The sequence below is a fragment of the Trichechus manatus genome, unplaced genomic scaffold (genome assembly GCF_000243295.1).
Source record: "Trichechus manatus latirostris isolate Lorelei unplaced genomic scaffold, TriManLat1.0 scaffold00100, whole genome shotgun sequence".
NCBI lineage: Eukaryota > Metazoa > Chordata > Mammalia > Sirenia > Trichechidae > Trichechus > Trichechus manatus.
Window position 1 is genome coordinate 5,430,139 of NW_004444036.1, and position 17,101 is coordinate 5,447,239.

Consider the following 17,101-nt stretch of genomic DNA (forward strand, 5'->3'; position numbering starts at 1 on the left):
TAAAGATTACAGCCTAGGAAACCCTATGGGGCAGTTCTACTCTGTCCTATAGGGTCGCTATGAGTCAGAATCAACTTGAAGGCACCTAACAACAACAAACCATTATAAATTGTTTGTAAGCAGATGTTTCTTCATTAAAAGCATAACAAAAATGAAAAACACAAACATGGTTGTACTTCAGGAAAATGCTTTAACACGGAAAACTTCTGAAAAAAATTTCGAGGTCTTCAGAAGTATCATTTACATTTAGTTGATATAATTATGAATTGTTCTTATCTAGTCATTAGAGAGTATCTTTAATAAACTTATAAAAGGGAATTTTCTTTATAATACAGTGACAAGGTGGATAAAATCTCCCAAATGTTTCATAGATAATCCATGATCAGATGCAATCAGAATTTGAATAAGATGTTATTTTATTTGCACTAGCCAAACTGTTTATCTTGAGAGAAGAACTTTGCAATTCAAATTAAGCAGTGAATTCCGTATTTAATATGTTTAGAGAGAAAAAAAAACAACAACTATGACTCCAAAAAAAAGACAGTTCTTTTAATAAAAATATAAATTCTTAGTGAAGAACAGTCAGACTTGTATCACTATTAAATCTTTAGTGGTAATGTACATTACACAACTTTGTATTTAATGTTTATGCATCCAAACCTTCCCTTCCCCATCCTTTTTTCTCAATAAGTCCTCTCTTTTTTTTTTAAATTACCACAGAAAAAATAAATCTAAATTTCATATAGAGTGGGTACTCAGTGGTTGCTGACTTAATATAGCTAATTACATTGTACCATTTGCTTCTCTTTTTTTTACTCCCCCAGTATTTTATCTTCCACTTTGCTTCATTTGTTCTCACCACCCTGCTTTGAACAGGAGTAGAATATAGATGCTGAAGAATGGCGTGGAAGCATCCCTGCACAGGTGGCATGGTGACTTGCAATCTTATTCTGAACTCTATCCAGTCTAAGTTCTGAGCTCTTTAAGCAAATCACAGTCTCCCTGTCCCTGAGTTTCCTCAACTGTAAAAGGAGGGTAAATTAAACTTCACCTCTAAGGTTCAAATTACAGCATTCTTTGAGTTTTATGATTTTCTATAAGATGGTGATACCTTTAATTTTACACATAATGGCAACACATGCTGCTAGGTGGTGTGATCAAGATCATCCTTTGATCAGGTTAACCATCCTTTCTTAGGGGTGTTTTACAACTCACAATTAGTGCTTTAAATTTCTGTTGTAGCTTACTAAATCCTTTCCTAAGGTTTATTTGAGGGGATCCTGCAATCTTTTCCTATTTGAATATGGTAAAAGGCTTACATTTATATTTATTCATGTAACCCCTTCCTGCAATAATTTATAGATAAAATATTTAGGTGAAATGACTAGAAGTTGAAAAGTGAGACCAAGGAAAAGAAGAAAACAAATATACTTACTAAAAAGTCACTATGATTGCTTTAGGTGTGCTTCACATTTGGCTGTGAGCTTATTAGTAGTTACCTCAAAAATAAAAATAAATTTAGTTAATTTATAATTTGAGTTATGAAAAAGGAGAAAGTGTATTAGTTCCTCTGGAGAAGCAGAGTTTTTTCTGGTGGCCATAATGTAAAAGAAACTTCTTAACGTGAGTCTTTATGCAGAGGATATAGAAAAAGAGGCGTACTCTGTAGGATTTATTTCTTGCTTTTTCATTTTATTGTTGAGTTGTGATTATTTTACTCACTTCAGCGAAGCAAAATTTTTCCTAGTACCTACATTCATGACCCTGCATATGCTAATAAATATATATACTTAAAAACAATTGCCGATAATTAATTTCACAAGTAAATGAACTTAGGTATTGCTTTAAAAAGGAAAAAAAAAAACCACTCTTGAATCTTTATAATCTTGCTATCTTGGGTGGCATAGTTGCAAGACATAATGTCCTCATCTTTCCATGTTCATATCTTACTATAGTACTTAACACATTTTATTGTAATTATTGGTTTGTCTGACATCTCTCCAAATGGACTGTAGTTTTCTCTAGGCCAGGAATCCTCTTATTCATTTATAACTCTAACACTAGTCCCATTGCCTGTACGTAGTACTCAATAAATATTTTAATGAATGAATAAAATATTGACTTTATGTTTTTTTTTCTCTCTTTTATATTCAGAATTATGGCTTGGAAACAGAAAATCTAAAAACTCTTTCTCACAAGTTGAATGCATCTGCCAAAAATCTACAGAATTTTATAACAGGAAGGAGAAGGAGTGGCCATTATGATGGGAGGACAAGCCGAAAATTGCCAAACGACTTTCTGACCTCGGTTGTAGATCTGATTGGAGCAGCTAAGAGTCTGCTTGCCTGGTTGGACAGGTAAAATTTTTCGCATGTTTCATCAGTAGCCCTTCCTCAGACACCATTTGGATATAATGTTCTTTCATGTTTTCTTGTAAAAGAGTGTGCACAGGTGCAGGAGTAATAACTAATGAATGACTAGTTATGATTCACCGTAATACAGGGTGTCATCAAATAGCTATTCATCTTTTGTGAAATTTTATATCCAACCAAGTAGCCACTCAATAGTTAGTCCCTGACAATTGAAAAATACCTTTACTACTTTATAAGTCATTATATGGCTGTCATAACAGAATTTAGAGTACTGCTTTATCTCCTGATTTCTTTATTCCTTTTAGTAATTGGTTGTATTTAAGGAAGTGACCATTAAGAATCTATTTACTGTTTCAAATGGGTAATTAGACACTGATATGTTCATAGCATGTGTTGCAGGTCTCTTTGCCCTTGCTTTATTAATTCTTTCTTGTTATTTACGTTATACAGTCAATTTGGATATTATAAACATACCTTCAGAACCTTTTCAATTTAGCTAATTTTGATTTGTCTTGAAACACATAAAAAACAAAAAAACAAACCCTTTGCCGTGGAGTTGATTCCAACTCATAGTGACCCTATAGGACAGAGTAGAACTGCCCCATAGGGTTTCCAGGGCTGTAAATCTTTATGGAAGCAGACTGCCACATCTTTCTCCTGTGGAGCAGCTGGTGGGTTCAAACCACTGACCTTTCAGTTAGCAGCCAAGTGCTGAACAACTATGCCACCAGGGCTCCTTCTCAGTAATCAGAAAGCTTAAAAAACACTGTTGATTTTAGTTATATCTTCTTTTACTATCATCTGTTTATGAAGCTAGAAGTCTGAATTCAGGGCACCAGCTCTAGGGGAAGGCTTTCTCTCTTTGTCTGCTCTGGGGGAAGGTCCTTGTCTCCTTTCAACATCTGTCAGCCCAGCATTCCTTGGAGATCTCCATGTGTCTTGGCATCAGTCTTGCCCTGGGTCTAGGAGGTTCTCAGTGCAGGGACCCCAGGTCCAAAGGACTCAGTCCACTCCCAGCTGTTCTTTCTCGGTGGTAGTAAGGTGCCTCTCCTCTCTGCTTGCTTCTCTCTCCTTTTATCTCTTATAAGATAAAAGGTGTGAATCAAGCTAGGGTGTGACTTGAGTAAGGCTGTGACTTGAGTCACACCCTCTTAAAAGGCTGTGACTCAAGATACACCCCCCACACTGATCCTGCCTCATTCACATATAGAGGTTAAGATTTCCAATACATCACAAAATGGAGGATAATTACATCAGATCACAAAATGGAAGATAACGACACAGTACTGGGGATCATGATGTAGCCAAGTTGACACATAGTTTGGGAGGACACAGTGCAATCTATGACAGTAAAATATATTTAAAATATGGCTTAGTCCTTAAGTAATGTAATACACTTATTTTGGGCAGCTTCTCAGAATCAAACCAAAAAAACCAAACCCACTCTCATTGAGTTGATTCTGACTCGTAGCAACCCCATGGAGTTTCGAAGACTATAAATCTCTATGGAAGCAGACTGCCACATCTTTCTCCTGCTGAGCCGCTGGTGGTTTTGAACTGCCGTCCTTTCGGTTAGCAGTTGATCACTTTAACCACTGTGCCACCAGGGCCCCTTCTTAGTAATCAGAAAGCTTAAAAAACACTATTTGATTTTAGTTATGCCTTCTTTTACTCTCATCTGCCCTATGATTATAAATTTGCTCAGCCTAGATATTAGAAATTAGTAAATTCTATTTTCTTTTTACACTATTATTTGTTAAATAAATAGAAAGATAAATAGAGTCATTAGAGACTGTTTTTACTTCTTGATGACAGGTATGGCTGGTGTTTATAAAATCACGTGATGGCTTCTAACACTGTAGTAGTCTCTACGTTCTTACTGTATTATTAACTGTTTATGGTGGCATTACTTTTAACACCTAATAAGATGCTTTTGGAAGATGCTTTTGGTAGATAATAAATGCCAACTCACTACAAATACACATGTACACATGCATATAAAAACACAGATGGCAATCCATGAAGTCAGTCAATGGTGTTTTGTGTTTGTTTCATAGGAAGAGAAAATGTGACAAAAAACCTGAAGGAAATAATCTAAATGATCTGCTTGGCTTCTGTTCATTGTAAAAGTTCTAACGATGCTTATTTTGTGTTATAGCATACCAAGGTAATCAATTAAATCAAAGGCCATTTAGCATTTTCACTGTGAATGTGAAGTAAGTACTTGAAAGGAAACAAAAAAGATACCTTTGTGATAACTTTAAAATCTTGTTCTGAGACGTTAGTAAATTATAAAAAGAAACAGAAGTTTATATTTTGAAAATCTTTCACAGAAAAGTTCACTTCCAGGCTATTATGATAATGGTTTAACATCCTAAGTTAGAAAAAAAAAAAAGGAAGAAGTAGGGGGAGGAAAAAAAGAAAACAGAATTTCATTGCCATGCCAAGGCATTTGGACTTCATGCTGAAGTCAGTGGGGGAGCTGCTTAGAGTCAGCACTGTGTTCAGATCTGTGAATTTTGAAGATTACTTGGACTATAGTGTTGAGAAGGATTAGAGAAGAGTAGACTAGAAGAAGGGAGACCAGTTAGAAGGGTTTTTTTTTTTTCAACAAGTATTTATCGTGCACTGAACAAAACAGATGCAGTTCTTGCCGTCTTGTAGCTTACAGACTAGAAGGGGAAACAAGCAAGGAACAAGTAGTTTCACAGTCATTTTAAGTGTTAAGATGGAGACTACTTAGTGCAGAGACCATGTATAATAAAGGGATATAATCCTGTTGTTCATCTTGAGTATAGGAACCCTGCCTTCTCAGCTTTGCCCGTGTAGAGCCTAGCACAGTTCTTGGCACATACAAGTTGCTCAGTAAAATGTAGTGACTGAATAAATTTATGGAAGAGGATGGGAAACTTTGGTTTCAGGGTATCTGAGTAGACTGGGTGGTGCAAAGGATTAATGAGCTTGGCTATTAACCAAAAGGTTGTCTGTTTAAGTCTACTTAGAGGCTCCTTGGAAGAAAGGCCTGGCGCTTTACTATCAGCCATTGAAAACCCTATGGAGCACAGTTCTACTCTGACACACATGGGGTTGCCACGAGTCATAATCAACTCAACGGCAACTGGTTTTAAGTAGACTGAAGAGAGATGAGTATGGATCAAACTTCATTCTTTTGTATGTGAATATTCCAGTTTTCCTAGCACCATTTGTTGAAGACTCTTCTTTCTCCATTGAATGGTGTTGGCACCCTTGTGGGAAATCAATTGACCACAGATGTAAGAGTTTATTTCTGGGATCTCTATTCTATTCGTTGTTCTATATATCTATCCAGAAGGCTATTTTAGTAATTAATCATGCTGCTGCTGGTGGTGGTGATTCTGAAACTAACATTGATGATGATGTTTGTTGGGAATTAGTACTTCCAGCCATACTAACTTAATCAATCATAGGAGGATTGTCTTCATTTTACAGATCAGAAAACTAGGATTTAGGGAGGTTAGGTTAAAAACCAAAATGGCAAGTAGGTGGTGGAGCCAGGATTCGAACCAGGCAGTCTGACTCCACAGATTATCCTCTCCACTGCTATTTATTGAGATTTTTAATTAGAGAACAGCAGTAAGGATGGAAGAATGGTAGAGACACTTACGTAGATAAATATGATTCAGTGACAGATAAGATTTAGGGAGTAAGAGAAAGATATCTAGGATGAATAAAAGTGTCTGACTTGGCTGACCCAGTGGATGGTGCTGCCATTATCAAAATAGGAGGAACGGGTTATGGTGGAAGACTAGTGTTGAGCTCAGTATGGGGCATGATAAATTTGTGACGGCTGTAGAATATTCAGTGAAAAGGCGTTATAGGGAGTTGTTGCTCAGAAATGAAATATGATCTATAGGTAGAGATTTGGGAAGTTAAAATATAGGTGAGCATTAAAGTCATGGATTTGTTACTGTGATCATCTAAGGAGAGTTTTAGAATGGATTCCTCTTATCCTGCTGTATTTGTTTTCCATAACACTTATAACCATCTAATATACTATGTAATTTATTTATGTATTATGCTTATTGTTTTTGTCTGACTATTCTTTATAGGATGTAAACTTCAAAGAGAGCAGGGATTTTCATCTGCTTTGCTCCCTGATATCACAATTATCTAGGACAGTTCCTGGCCCATATTGGGTGCTCAGTGAATATTTTTTCAGTGAATGAAGAGAAGTAGGATAAGGAATGAGCCCCGTGGACCACTAGCAATTGAAGGATGATTGGGAGAAGTTGAGCTTATGAAAAAATAAGAAGATATAACCTTATTTTTTAGGAAAAAAAGGAAATGGTCAGTAGGGTCAAATGCTGCTGAAAGTTTAGGTAGGGTAATGCCTGAAAAGAGCCCTGGTTGCACAGTGGTTAAGCACTTGGCTGCTAACCGCAAGGTCAACAGTTCGAAACCACCATCTGTTCCCTGGTAGAAAGATGTGGCAGTTGGCTCCTGTAAAGATTTATAGCCTCGGGAACCCTATGGAGCAGTTCTACTCTGTCCTGTAGGGTCACTATGAGTTGGAATCAACTTGATGGCAATAGGTTTCAATGGGTAAGGACTGAAAAGGGTGTGATAGATTAGGGAATCAGGATATATGTGACCTTACGAGCAACAGTTTAATGTTTTTATTTAGAAGTCATGAAAACTGGAATGTATGGGTTAATTGGGAGCTAAAGGTGAGGATTTCTCTTTGAAGAAATTTTTCTGTAAAATGGTTTGTAGTTCAGCATAGTTTTGTGAAATATTAACTGCCCCTTTTCACAGATTCTTAATCTTTCAGTGTGATGGAAAAGACAAAAGGCAAATTATGAGGGCTGCTTCTATATTTGGTAGCTTGATTTTGCTTCCTCCTCTGCCATGGATTGTATGATCTTAACTGTTCTTGGCTAATACACCTTCTCCTCACTTATTGACTATCTCATTATCTGACATTTTGCATTTATGACAATAGTAAAAAATCTGCTATTTGACTATTCTGCACATTAGCAACGTACATCTGGCAGTAACAAACACTGAGGTGCGAAGCAAGATAGCACTGGCTGTAATGGCTAAGGTTATGTGTCAGCTTGGCTGGGTCATGATTCTCTGTGGTTTGAAAGTTATGTAATGATGTAATTTGGCAGTTGTGTAATGATATAGTCATCCTCCATTTTGTGATCTGATGTGGTCATCCTTCATTTTCGCGTAACACTGATTTCGTATAACGACCTGGTCTTTGGAACCTAACCAAGTCAATAAGTGAGGAGAGGGTGTATAAATTTCAGAAAGCCCTGAGATCAATTTAAATGTATTTTAAATGATTTTATGATTTTATCTATAACTGTGCCAGGTGAAATGTTAGGCTGTTTGTTTTCTAACAAGTATTTCTGACTTTCATTAGATATTGCTATTGGGTGTGTGTTTAAATTATGTTTTTATTCCTTTCAGTGAAAAAGGAAGTGTTTTCTAGATAGCAGCAAGAGCACAAGACAGTACTCCACTTCTTTCAGTGTGTCCTGTAAACTTTCCACAGGAAATAAAACACATCAGTCAAATGTTAGAAAGTCAAAAGATCAGTGTTCTTCTACGACCATTATTGTGAATCCCTACTGAAATACATTGTGGTGTAGTAAGTATAAAGAGAGCAGAGGGCTGAGAAGGTGAGAAAGTTAGAGTCTCGGGTCTGCCTCTAAACCCACTGCCGTTGAGTTGATTCCAGCTCATAGCGACCTCATAGGGTTTCCGAGACTGTAGATCTCTACAGAAGCAGACTGTTACAACTACCAACCTTTTGGTTAGCAGTGAATCACTTTAACCATTGCGCCACCAGGGCTCTCTAGCCCTGGGTAACTTTGAATTTTAATCTGTGTTTTTATTTTCTTTGTAGAATAAGGATATAACACTTGCAGAATTTGAAGTTCTCTTCTAAGCACCAGAATTCATTTATCTTGTTCACAAAAGCCATGTAAGGAATATGTCCAACTTGTTTTCCTGTATATAAAATCAAAGAACAAACAGTAAGAAAATCTGTTAGAGAGACAGTGACTTTTAGAATCAAAAGTCCCTACTTCTTCTCTAAATAAATTTATTTATGTATTTTTGTTTGTTTCATTTTAAGTTCTAGAGCAAAACTAATCTTTTTTTTTAATTGTGGTAAATATATATGTAGCAAAACATTTGCCATTTCAACAATCTTCACACGTACAGTTCAGTGACATTAATTATTCATCATGTTGTTCAACCATGGCCCTTATCTGTTCCCAAAACTAATCTGTCTTTATGCTTTCTTTATCTAAGGTAAGAATGTGTCTGGTCTTTTTTTAAATTTTTGTTTGCTTTTGAAGAACTTAGAACTTAAGCGCTTAATTATAAAAGTTCCATGGAAATGATGCCGACCAAAATTCTTAATGTTTTAGTTTGTCAGTGTATATTTGCTTTAATTTTGGGTATTGAAAATGACCACTGCAATGGAATATTGCCAAGCATTTGACCTTTAACCTTAGTTTATTTCTTTGGGATGCAATACCATACAATTGTTTACTTGAAGAATAGAAAATTTTATCAATTAAATATGGCTATTTCGATGCTAAACAACTGGTTTTATTTTTTTTTAAAGCATGATGAATGTTTTTTGGCACTAAAAATTTTTATTACGTTTTGGGGAGAATTTGCATGCACAACAATATGATTTGGGTTTATTACAGTTTTCATTTTATTTTATGACACTTGAAGGAGGAGAAAGGAAAAGAGAGTAGGTAAAATATCTTTAATTTAGTTCTAGGTACTGAACTAGATGCTTTACTTATGTCAACTCATTGAACTCTCACAAAGTAGGTCTACTTATCCTCATTGTACATATGAGAAGTTAAGCAACTGGCCTAAAGTCATTCATCTAGCATGGAAATTATAATTTGAACCTAATTTTGTCTGACATCAAAGCTCTTGTTTCTCCTTTGTCTTGCTACCTCTTTTTGGAAGTTAATTCTTGAGGATTTTAGGAAGTGATTCTTAGGAATGCAGCAGATAAATATTTACACTTTGGTTTATTTCTCTTTAAAAGCTAAATAATAAGACTACCACTTGTCTGTTTTTAGCCTCAAGGCCTCGAATTGCTATATGAAATTTCATTGATAGAAAAAGTTTATTTCACTATTTATAGTGAAAGCATATTCTTTTCTCTCATTTTTAGCATTAAAGCCTATGATGCAGTTGTTTATAAAATACCTTTCAAGACCATTCTGTTTTTTGTTTTTTCTTTTATTGTGCTTTAGATGAAGGTTTACAGAGCAAATTCATTTCTCATTAAACAATTCAGACACATATTGTTTTGTGACATTTGTTGCCAACCCCATGACATGTCAACACTCTCCCCTTTTCGACCTTGGGTTCCCCATTACCAGCTTTCCTGTCCCCTCCTGCCTTCTCATCCTTGCCCTGGGGCTGGTGTGCCCATTTAGTCTCGTTTTGTTTTATGGGCCTGTCTAATCTTTGATTGAAGGGTGAACCTCAGGAGTGACTTCAGTACTGAGTTAAAAGGGTGTCCGGGGCAAGACCATTCTGTTTTCATGGGATCTTTTGCTATCATTGAAACCCATTTTAATATTTAAGGTATAAGAGTTAGTATGCTAGGGAAAAAATGTTTAATATTCTCAAAAACACCAATTTCAGTGGAGCTTTCATTTAAATGAAATTTATTTTCAAAGACCAGCTCTTTACATTTCTTAATAAGATAAAATCTAAGACAAACAAAATTCTTCTTTTCCTCCCATTTTAAATTAAATATTGACTTGAATGAAACAGCATACTTTGCCAGAGGGAAAGCCTCAGAGATGAATCACAGTTGGTAGCTTTACTGTTTACTTTCAATATGTGGTTACTTGTCTATTTTTAACCTACATCCTGCTGTTTTACACACCTCATCTTTCTTGCAGTTTTCTATGGCTTTGCCAAATCAATCTATACTTGAAGGTTTACAGATCGCTGTATGTATCACATTATACAGTAGCATCAATAAAAATGTTCAAAATGTAAGAAAATAGTTGCACTCATGTCCTCTTCCATGATAGGAAACTGTAGGGCAAAAATCAATTCTATACCAGAAAAAAAGCTGCAAGACCAAGAAAACGACTTCAAACACAACCAGATAGTGTCGCTCATTGTTGTTTGGTCTTACTTCCTCTCGTATGCTCATTGCTCTCACTTGGTACTTCTGGTTCCAGAGAAGAGCAGTGTTGTTAGTGCTGTCACTGTTCACGGACTGCTCTTAAGGCTGTATATAGCAATGACAGCCTGCAACAGTAAGGCATTACAGATTTTCCTCATTAATGCTGCTAATTTGTTAAGGATTTCTGAACCATTCATAACCTTTCCATAAATGTAATGCTTTTATTTGAAAAGAATGTACAAAGAATAATTTCTTATAGGTCATAAACCTTTGCCCTAAAAAGAATAAGCATTGTATTATCCATATGATGATTTAAGAAGGACAGTTGCCTAATATTTAAGATTTAAATAGGTTAATTCTTGTAGTAGCCATTTATTGATGAGCCAAGGTTGTTTTCCTTTCTAACATCAAAAAGCCTTCCTGCCATGAATTTAATGTCCTTTACTTAGAGTCACTGTGTTCTTTTTGTAAGTAGCCTGAGTTCTAGTTCAGGATTTCTTTAGACTTAAGAACAAAGTCTCTCTTTTTTTTTTTTTTATTTTGTTTTGTTTTTGAGCTGATCATATTCAGTTATTCTACAGAGATCCATTTCTTTATCTCATAAATGAGCACGAAGTCATGACTGAGTGATCGTCTTTGGGAACCCACAAAGATGAACCCTGTCAGCCTTCTTTTATCCTTATTTATGGATGTGTACAGGCTTATATGGAGCCCTGGTGAGGCAATGGTTAAGCACTTGACTGCTAACCAAAAGGTCAGTGGTTCAAACTCACCAGCCGTTCTGTGGGAGAAGGATGTGGCAGCCTGCTTCTGAAAAGATTTACAGCCTTGGAAACCCATGGGGCAGTTCTGCTCTGTCCTACAGGGGCACTATGATGTCAGATGGATCTTGGCTGAAAGCAGAAAATACCAAAAGATGTTTACCCATGTTTAATTGAGTATACGAAGGCATTCAACTGTGTGGATCATAACAAATTATGGATAACATTGCGAAGAATGGAATTTCAGAACGCTTAACGGTGATCATGTGGAACCTGTGCATAGACCAGGAGGCAGTTACTTGAACAGAACTGACTTGACAGCACCTAACAACACAGGCTTATAGACAAAATCATTACACCAAACATTAGTATCTGCTGGTTAAGAATGGTTCTCAATTTTGGAATAACCTAGTTGTATATGATTTACCTTCAAAATTAAAACTTTAGGAGAGATCTTACTGATTACAGAATAAAGTCAGTGTTCTCCTTGATACTTGTTTCGATTTTTTGTCTTTTTTCTTGAAATTTAATCCTGAGTGAGAAGCTTGTCCTGCTTGAAATATGAGTGGTCAGGAAGTGGAAAGCAAGCCTTAGAATTGAGTTTGCTACAGGCAGTCATCAAATAGATTTTTCTCTTTGTATATTTTGAAGATCAAATGAGATTCTTTTTAGGTACTTATGGTAAAAATCATGCTGCACCTCATCTCATCATTTTTGAATGAAGTTTTTAGATTTTATAAACAAATTGACCTTTTCAAACCTAGGAACCCAAACTCTTTTCTAATCATGCCAGAAGTGTTTGAATTCTTAATTTAAAATGTCAGTTTTTTTTTTTTTTTCTTTTTTGCTTCAGTGCAGCCAACATGGTCTTTATGCAGGGTTTTTTTTTTTAAATTCATGATTATTGTCAGGAGTGCTAATATTTTACATCTATTTTTAACAGCTTTATTGAGGCATAAGTTACATTCTATAAAATTCACCCATTTTAAGTTTACAGTTTGATGGATTTTAGTATATATAAATACGCCATGCAGCCATCTCTACAATCCAGTTTTAGAACACTTCGACCAGGATAGATTTTTTTTATTGTGGTAAAAAATTTATATATAACAAAACATTTGCCAATTCAGCAATTTTTACATGTGTAGTTCAGTGACACTGATTGTGTTCATCATGTTGTGTAACCATCGCCACTATCTTTTTCCAAATTCCGTCAGGATAGATTTTTAAGCTGGTTTCTAAATTAAAAGAGGTTAATATTTTTTCTAACTAAGAGCACATGTATATTTTTTTCTAATTAACTTTATTTGAATTCTGGTTTTTCTGTCTCTCTTTTCTTAATTTTATTTTTGGTGAGAATATACACAGCAAAATCTGCTCTCATTCCACAGTTTCCATAATGATCAGTGACATTGGTTGCATTCTTCACTTGTGTCAACATTCTCCTTATTTCTGTTCTAGTTGTTTTACTTCTATTTACTTAATCTCCCTGCCCCCTCAACCTTCTCATCTCTGCTTTAAAATAGCTGTGTGTACCCTTTGGTCTTATATAGGTAATATAGGTAATTTTTTTTTTAAAGAAATGCAATACTCAAGAGTGACAATCTACTTTTTGGGATAAACTGTTATTTAGTTTAAAGGTGATTTCAGGGGATAGTTTCAATTAAATGTTTGAAAAGCAACTCAGGGCCATACTCTCAGGGACTCCTCCAGTCTCAGTAGGTCCAGTAAGTCCAGATTCTTTAAGAATTTGAAGTTCTGTTCCACATTTTTCTCCCTTTTTATGAGGATCCATCTGTTATGTTCCTGATCAGAATGTTCAGTAGTGGTAAAACACCAAATCAAACCCTTTGCTGTCAAGTCAATTCCAACTCACAGTGACCCTATAGGATGGAGTAGAACCGCCCCATAGGGTTTCCAAGGACCGGTTGGTGGATTTGAACTGCCGACCTTTTGGTTAGCAGCTGAATTCTTAACCACTGTGCCACCAAGGTTCATCAGTAGTGGTAGCCAGTTTTATTTGAATTCTTAATGCTTCCTTCCATGCTAGTAATTTATGTTGAAAAATACTCTGGGTTTTGGAATAGGCCACGTATAGTCAAAATCATCATACCAAATGGTATGATCAGTGGAAAAGATAGCCTATAATAGACTGTGGTATATAGAATTATTTAAGAAACAGTATGTTAAAACCACTGGAAAAATAAAGGATCATTTAATAAATGATACTGGGGCTCTTGGTTAAGCCTTTGGAAAATAAATCATGATAGATCACTACCTATGGTTGTTCACTAAAATAAATTTTAGGCATATTAGTTACTTAAATGTAAAACATAAATCCATTTAAGAAAATCTATAAAAATGTATGCAAAAAGAATTGATTCTAGATGCAGAAAGACTTCCTAAGTATTAAAATAATAAAATACAAAGAAATATACTGTTTGACTTTGACTATATAAAAATTAAAAACTTGACAAAATATAAGACAGATGGTAAGCTGGGGAAAATATTTGCAACAGATATGAGAAGCAGAGGGTTAATGTGTACTATGTGAATTAAAAAAAAAAATTTGAGTTGATTCTGACTCATAGCAACCCTATAGGATAGAGTAGAACTGGCCCATAGGGTTTCCAAGCTGTAAATCTTTACAGAAGTGACTGCCGCATCTTTCTACCATAGAGCAGCTGGTGGGTTTGAACTGCTGACCTTTGAGTTAGCAGCCAAGTGCCTAACCACTGCGCCACCAGGGCTCCTTCATGCATACATATAAACATATATATTTGTCATAGTGTCTGGTTAACATTTTCAGGTGGGCCCACATCTCAGCATCATGTGGGCCACGTTTGGTCTTCAAACCCCGAGTCAGATGTCAAATTCATAAATTAAAAAAAAACATCAAAATGCAGTAGATGACCATATAAATAATCAATTCAAAAAAGAAGAAACACAAATTGCTATAAGTGTATTTCAGAAAAAATATTTAACTGAACTTGTAATCGGATTAAAATTTTAAAACAGCATTAGTTTGACTCTCAAACCACAAGAAAAATATACTTTTAGAAACTCCAGTAATACTCTAAAATAATAAGATACTTTCACACTACTGCTAAAATATAAACTGTAATAACCTTATGAGAAAGTAATTTGCAGGATACCAAGAGTTCTAAAATTGTCCATAGCATTTTATCAATAATTCTGCTTCATGGAATATATCTTTGGCAAACAATTAGAAATGTGGACAAAAATTTATGTCCAAGATGTGTATCATACCATTCGTTATTTGCAATGGCCTAATTTTATAATAGCAAAAAGTTATTTTTTTTAAAAAAAAACCTAAATGTTTACCATTATGGGAATTACTGAGTAAATTAGGAAATTATTTTGTATTATGGAATATTATATAGGCAATAAAATGATGTATAAGAAAATGACATGGGGAAAATATCTAAGGATTTAACTAATAAAAAAAAACAGTATATAAAATTTTGTGTAGAGTATAAACTAAACTTTCCAGCAAGTAGGGTATAAAGTTTCTTCTTTGAGCTGGTTAGCAAAGGATTTAGGACCATTAGTGGATATTAGCTATTTTATATTGAATAAGTTATAATGTTTTCTTAATGAAATTCAATTTTGAGGAATTTGTGTTTAAAGTATCTATCATTTCTTTTGTAGATTGCAAGGATTGTAGAAAGATGTTAAGAATCATCTTCTCTGAATATGTTTTTTGTTATGAGTACATCTAAAAACTGGTAAAATCTGAATAAGGTCTGTAGTTGAATTAATTGTGTTGTGCCAATTTCAGTTTCCTGGTTTTGTTAATGTTTGATCATAGAGGGAAGCTGGGTGAGCATAGGACCTCTGTAATATTTTTGCAACTTCTTGAGAGTCTTTTTATAACTATTTATAAGCAAAAAATTAACTATTTATAAGCAAAAAATGTGTTTTAAAAAATGTAGCTGATAAAGGGCATCTATCTTTTGCGGACCTCTGTGAGGGTAGGAGGTGCTTGAGTTGCAGAATTTTCTAGAGGTGAGGCAAATTCATTTCCAGTAAATTGCCTAAAGAGATCTCAATAGGAAAGGATCTAAACTGCCAAGGTTTCAGTAAGTTGACTTAATTTTCACTTTCATACCTTTTCTATTTGAGATTTTGTTTTCTTTTCCTTAAACTGGGCCTCCCAGAATCATTCAAGCTTTGGCCCCACCAAAACCTGATTTGAGTTTACAGGTAGGTATCTGGCATCCAGATAAGAGAGAGGATAGGAGTATTGTAAAACCACTGTATATTCATTTAGTCGCAAAATACTTAAAAGAAAGACTGCTGTTTTCTGTCTATACTAATCTTGAAAATATAGACCTTACACCAGTATATATTCATTATTATACACCAAGTTGTTCCATAAAAGATGTGAAGTCACATATATAACAGGTTTAGTACAGGGTAAAAGCTAGGTAAGTTCGTAGGTAGAGGCAGTATAATGTTAGTGTTTCAGTGTGTGGGTAGGCTCTCTAGTCAGACTTTCTGGGTTTGAATACCAGCCCCACCACTTACTAGTTGTGTATCCTTGGATAAATCACTTAACCTGTCTCTACCTTAGGTTTCTCATCTGTAAATGGGAAAAATAATAGTGCTTATCTCGAAAGAGTTGTTTTGAAGACTAAATTATTTAATACATATAAAGCATTTAGAATAGTAACTGGTACATAGTAAAGACTCAGTAAGAGTTAGCTATTACTATTATTATTATTACGAGCTCATAATTGTTAATATTTCAAGAGGATAAAAAATAACCAGTTGCCATCAAGTCATCTCTGACTCATGGCAACCCCATATGTGTCAAAGTAGAAGTGTGCTCCATAGGGTTTTCAATGGCTGATTTTTTGGAAGTAGATCACCAGGCCTTTCTTCTGAGATGCCTTTGGGTCAACTCAAACTTCCAACCTTTTGGTTAACAGCCAAGTGCGTTAACTGTTTGCACCACTCAGAGACTCCTTCAGGAAGATACTGTATTCAAAATCTCAGCTTATTTTGAAGGTAAACTTTAGCTAAATGTTGTCTTTGCCTAAAATACTCTCTTTTTTGTTGTTTTGTTTTAGATGTAGTAAAGACCTTGTAAGAAGTACCAAAGAACTTCTAAATATTAAGAACTAAAAGAAATGGAAATTTGATGAAAAGTAAACATTGTTTCTTGAATTTAATTCTCTCCCAAGCATTTCTCTCCAAAAAATTTTAAATAAGGTTCCAAAAAATTTTTTATCAGTATGTAACCTTCAGAACAATTCATTTCATATTATTTAAAATCTTATTTTAGACTATTATATTTTGGGACTTTTCACAATGTGTTCCTATTAATTATAATTTTCCTTTTCCCTTAACAGATCACCATTTGCTGCTGTGACAGACTATTCAGTTACAAGGAATAATGTCATACAACTCTGCTTGGAATTAACAACAATCGTGCAACAGGTATTAGCTCACAAACTTTCCTTCTGTTACTGTATTAATGTAAAGTATAGTTCCTTCTATTAATGTATTTCATATTCCAACAACGAGAAGTATTCCTTTTTACAAATAGTGCATAAGATACAGGTTTGGAAGTTTCTCATTCGAAGACAAATGGTTCTAAAGAAACTAAATATGTAATTATTTATTGGGAAGCCATGCATATAGCCCAGTAAACAAAGGTTTTATTCACCAGAAGAAGTAAAAGGAACCAGAACGTCTGAAGACATCATTATAATAAGATCATAGTATCTTTTAGTCTCACACTTTTAGTGGAGATGACTAAGCTATGT

General features: G+C 34.8%; 1 protein-coding gene across 5 annotated transcripts in view; it reads left to right on the plus strand.

The window, feature by feature from the left end:
• The window catches only part of CNKSR2 (connector enhancer of kinase suppressor of Ras 2), a 281,133-nt gene that overhangs the window by 55,575 nt on the left and 208,457 nt on the right, over positions 1-17,101 (plus strand). For all 5 annotated transcript variants that reach the window (XM_004382841.1, XM_004382843.1, XM_004382842.1 and 2 more), the window contains exons 3-4: positions 2,155-2,357; positions 16,685-16,772. In XM_004382841.1, the coding sequence (XP_004382898.1) occupies positions 2,155-2,357; positions 16,685-16,772 (291 nt within the window). The remainder of the gene's footprint in view (positions 1-2,154; positions 2,358-16,684; positions 16,773-17,101) is intronic.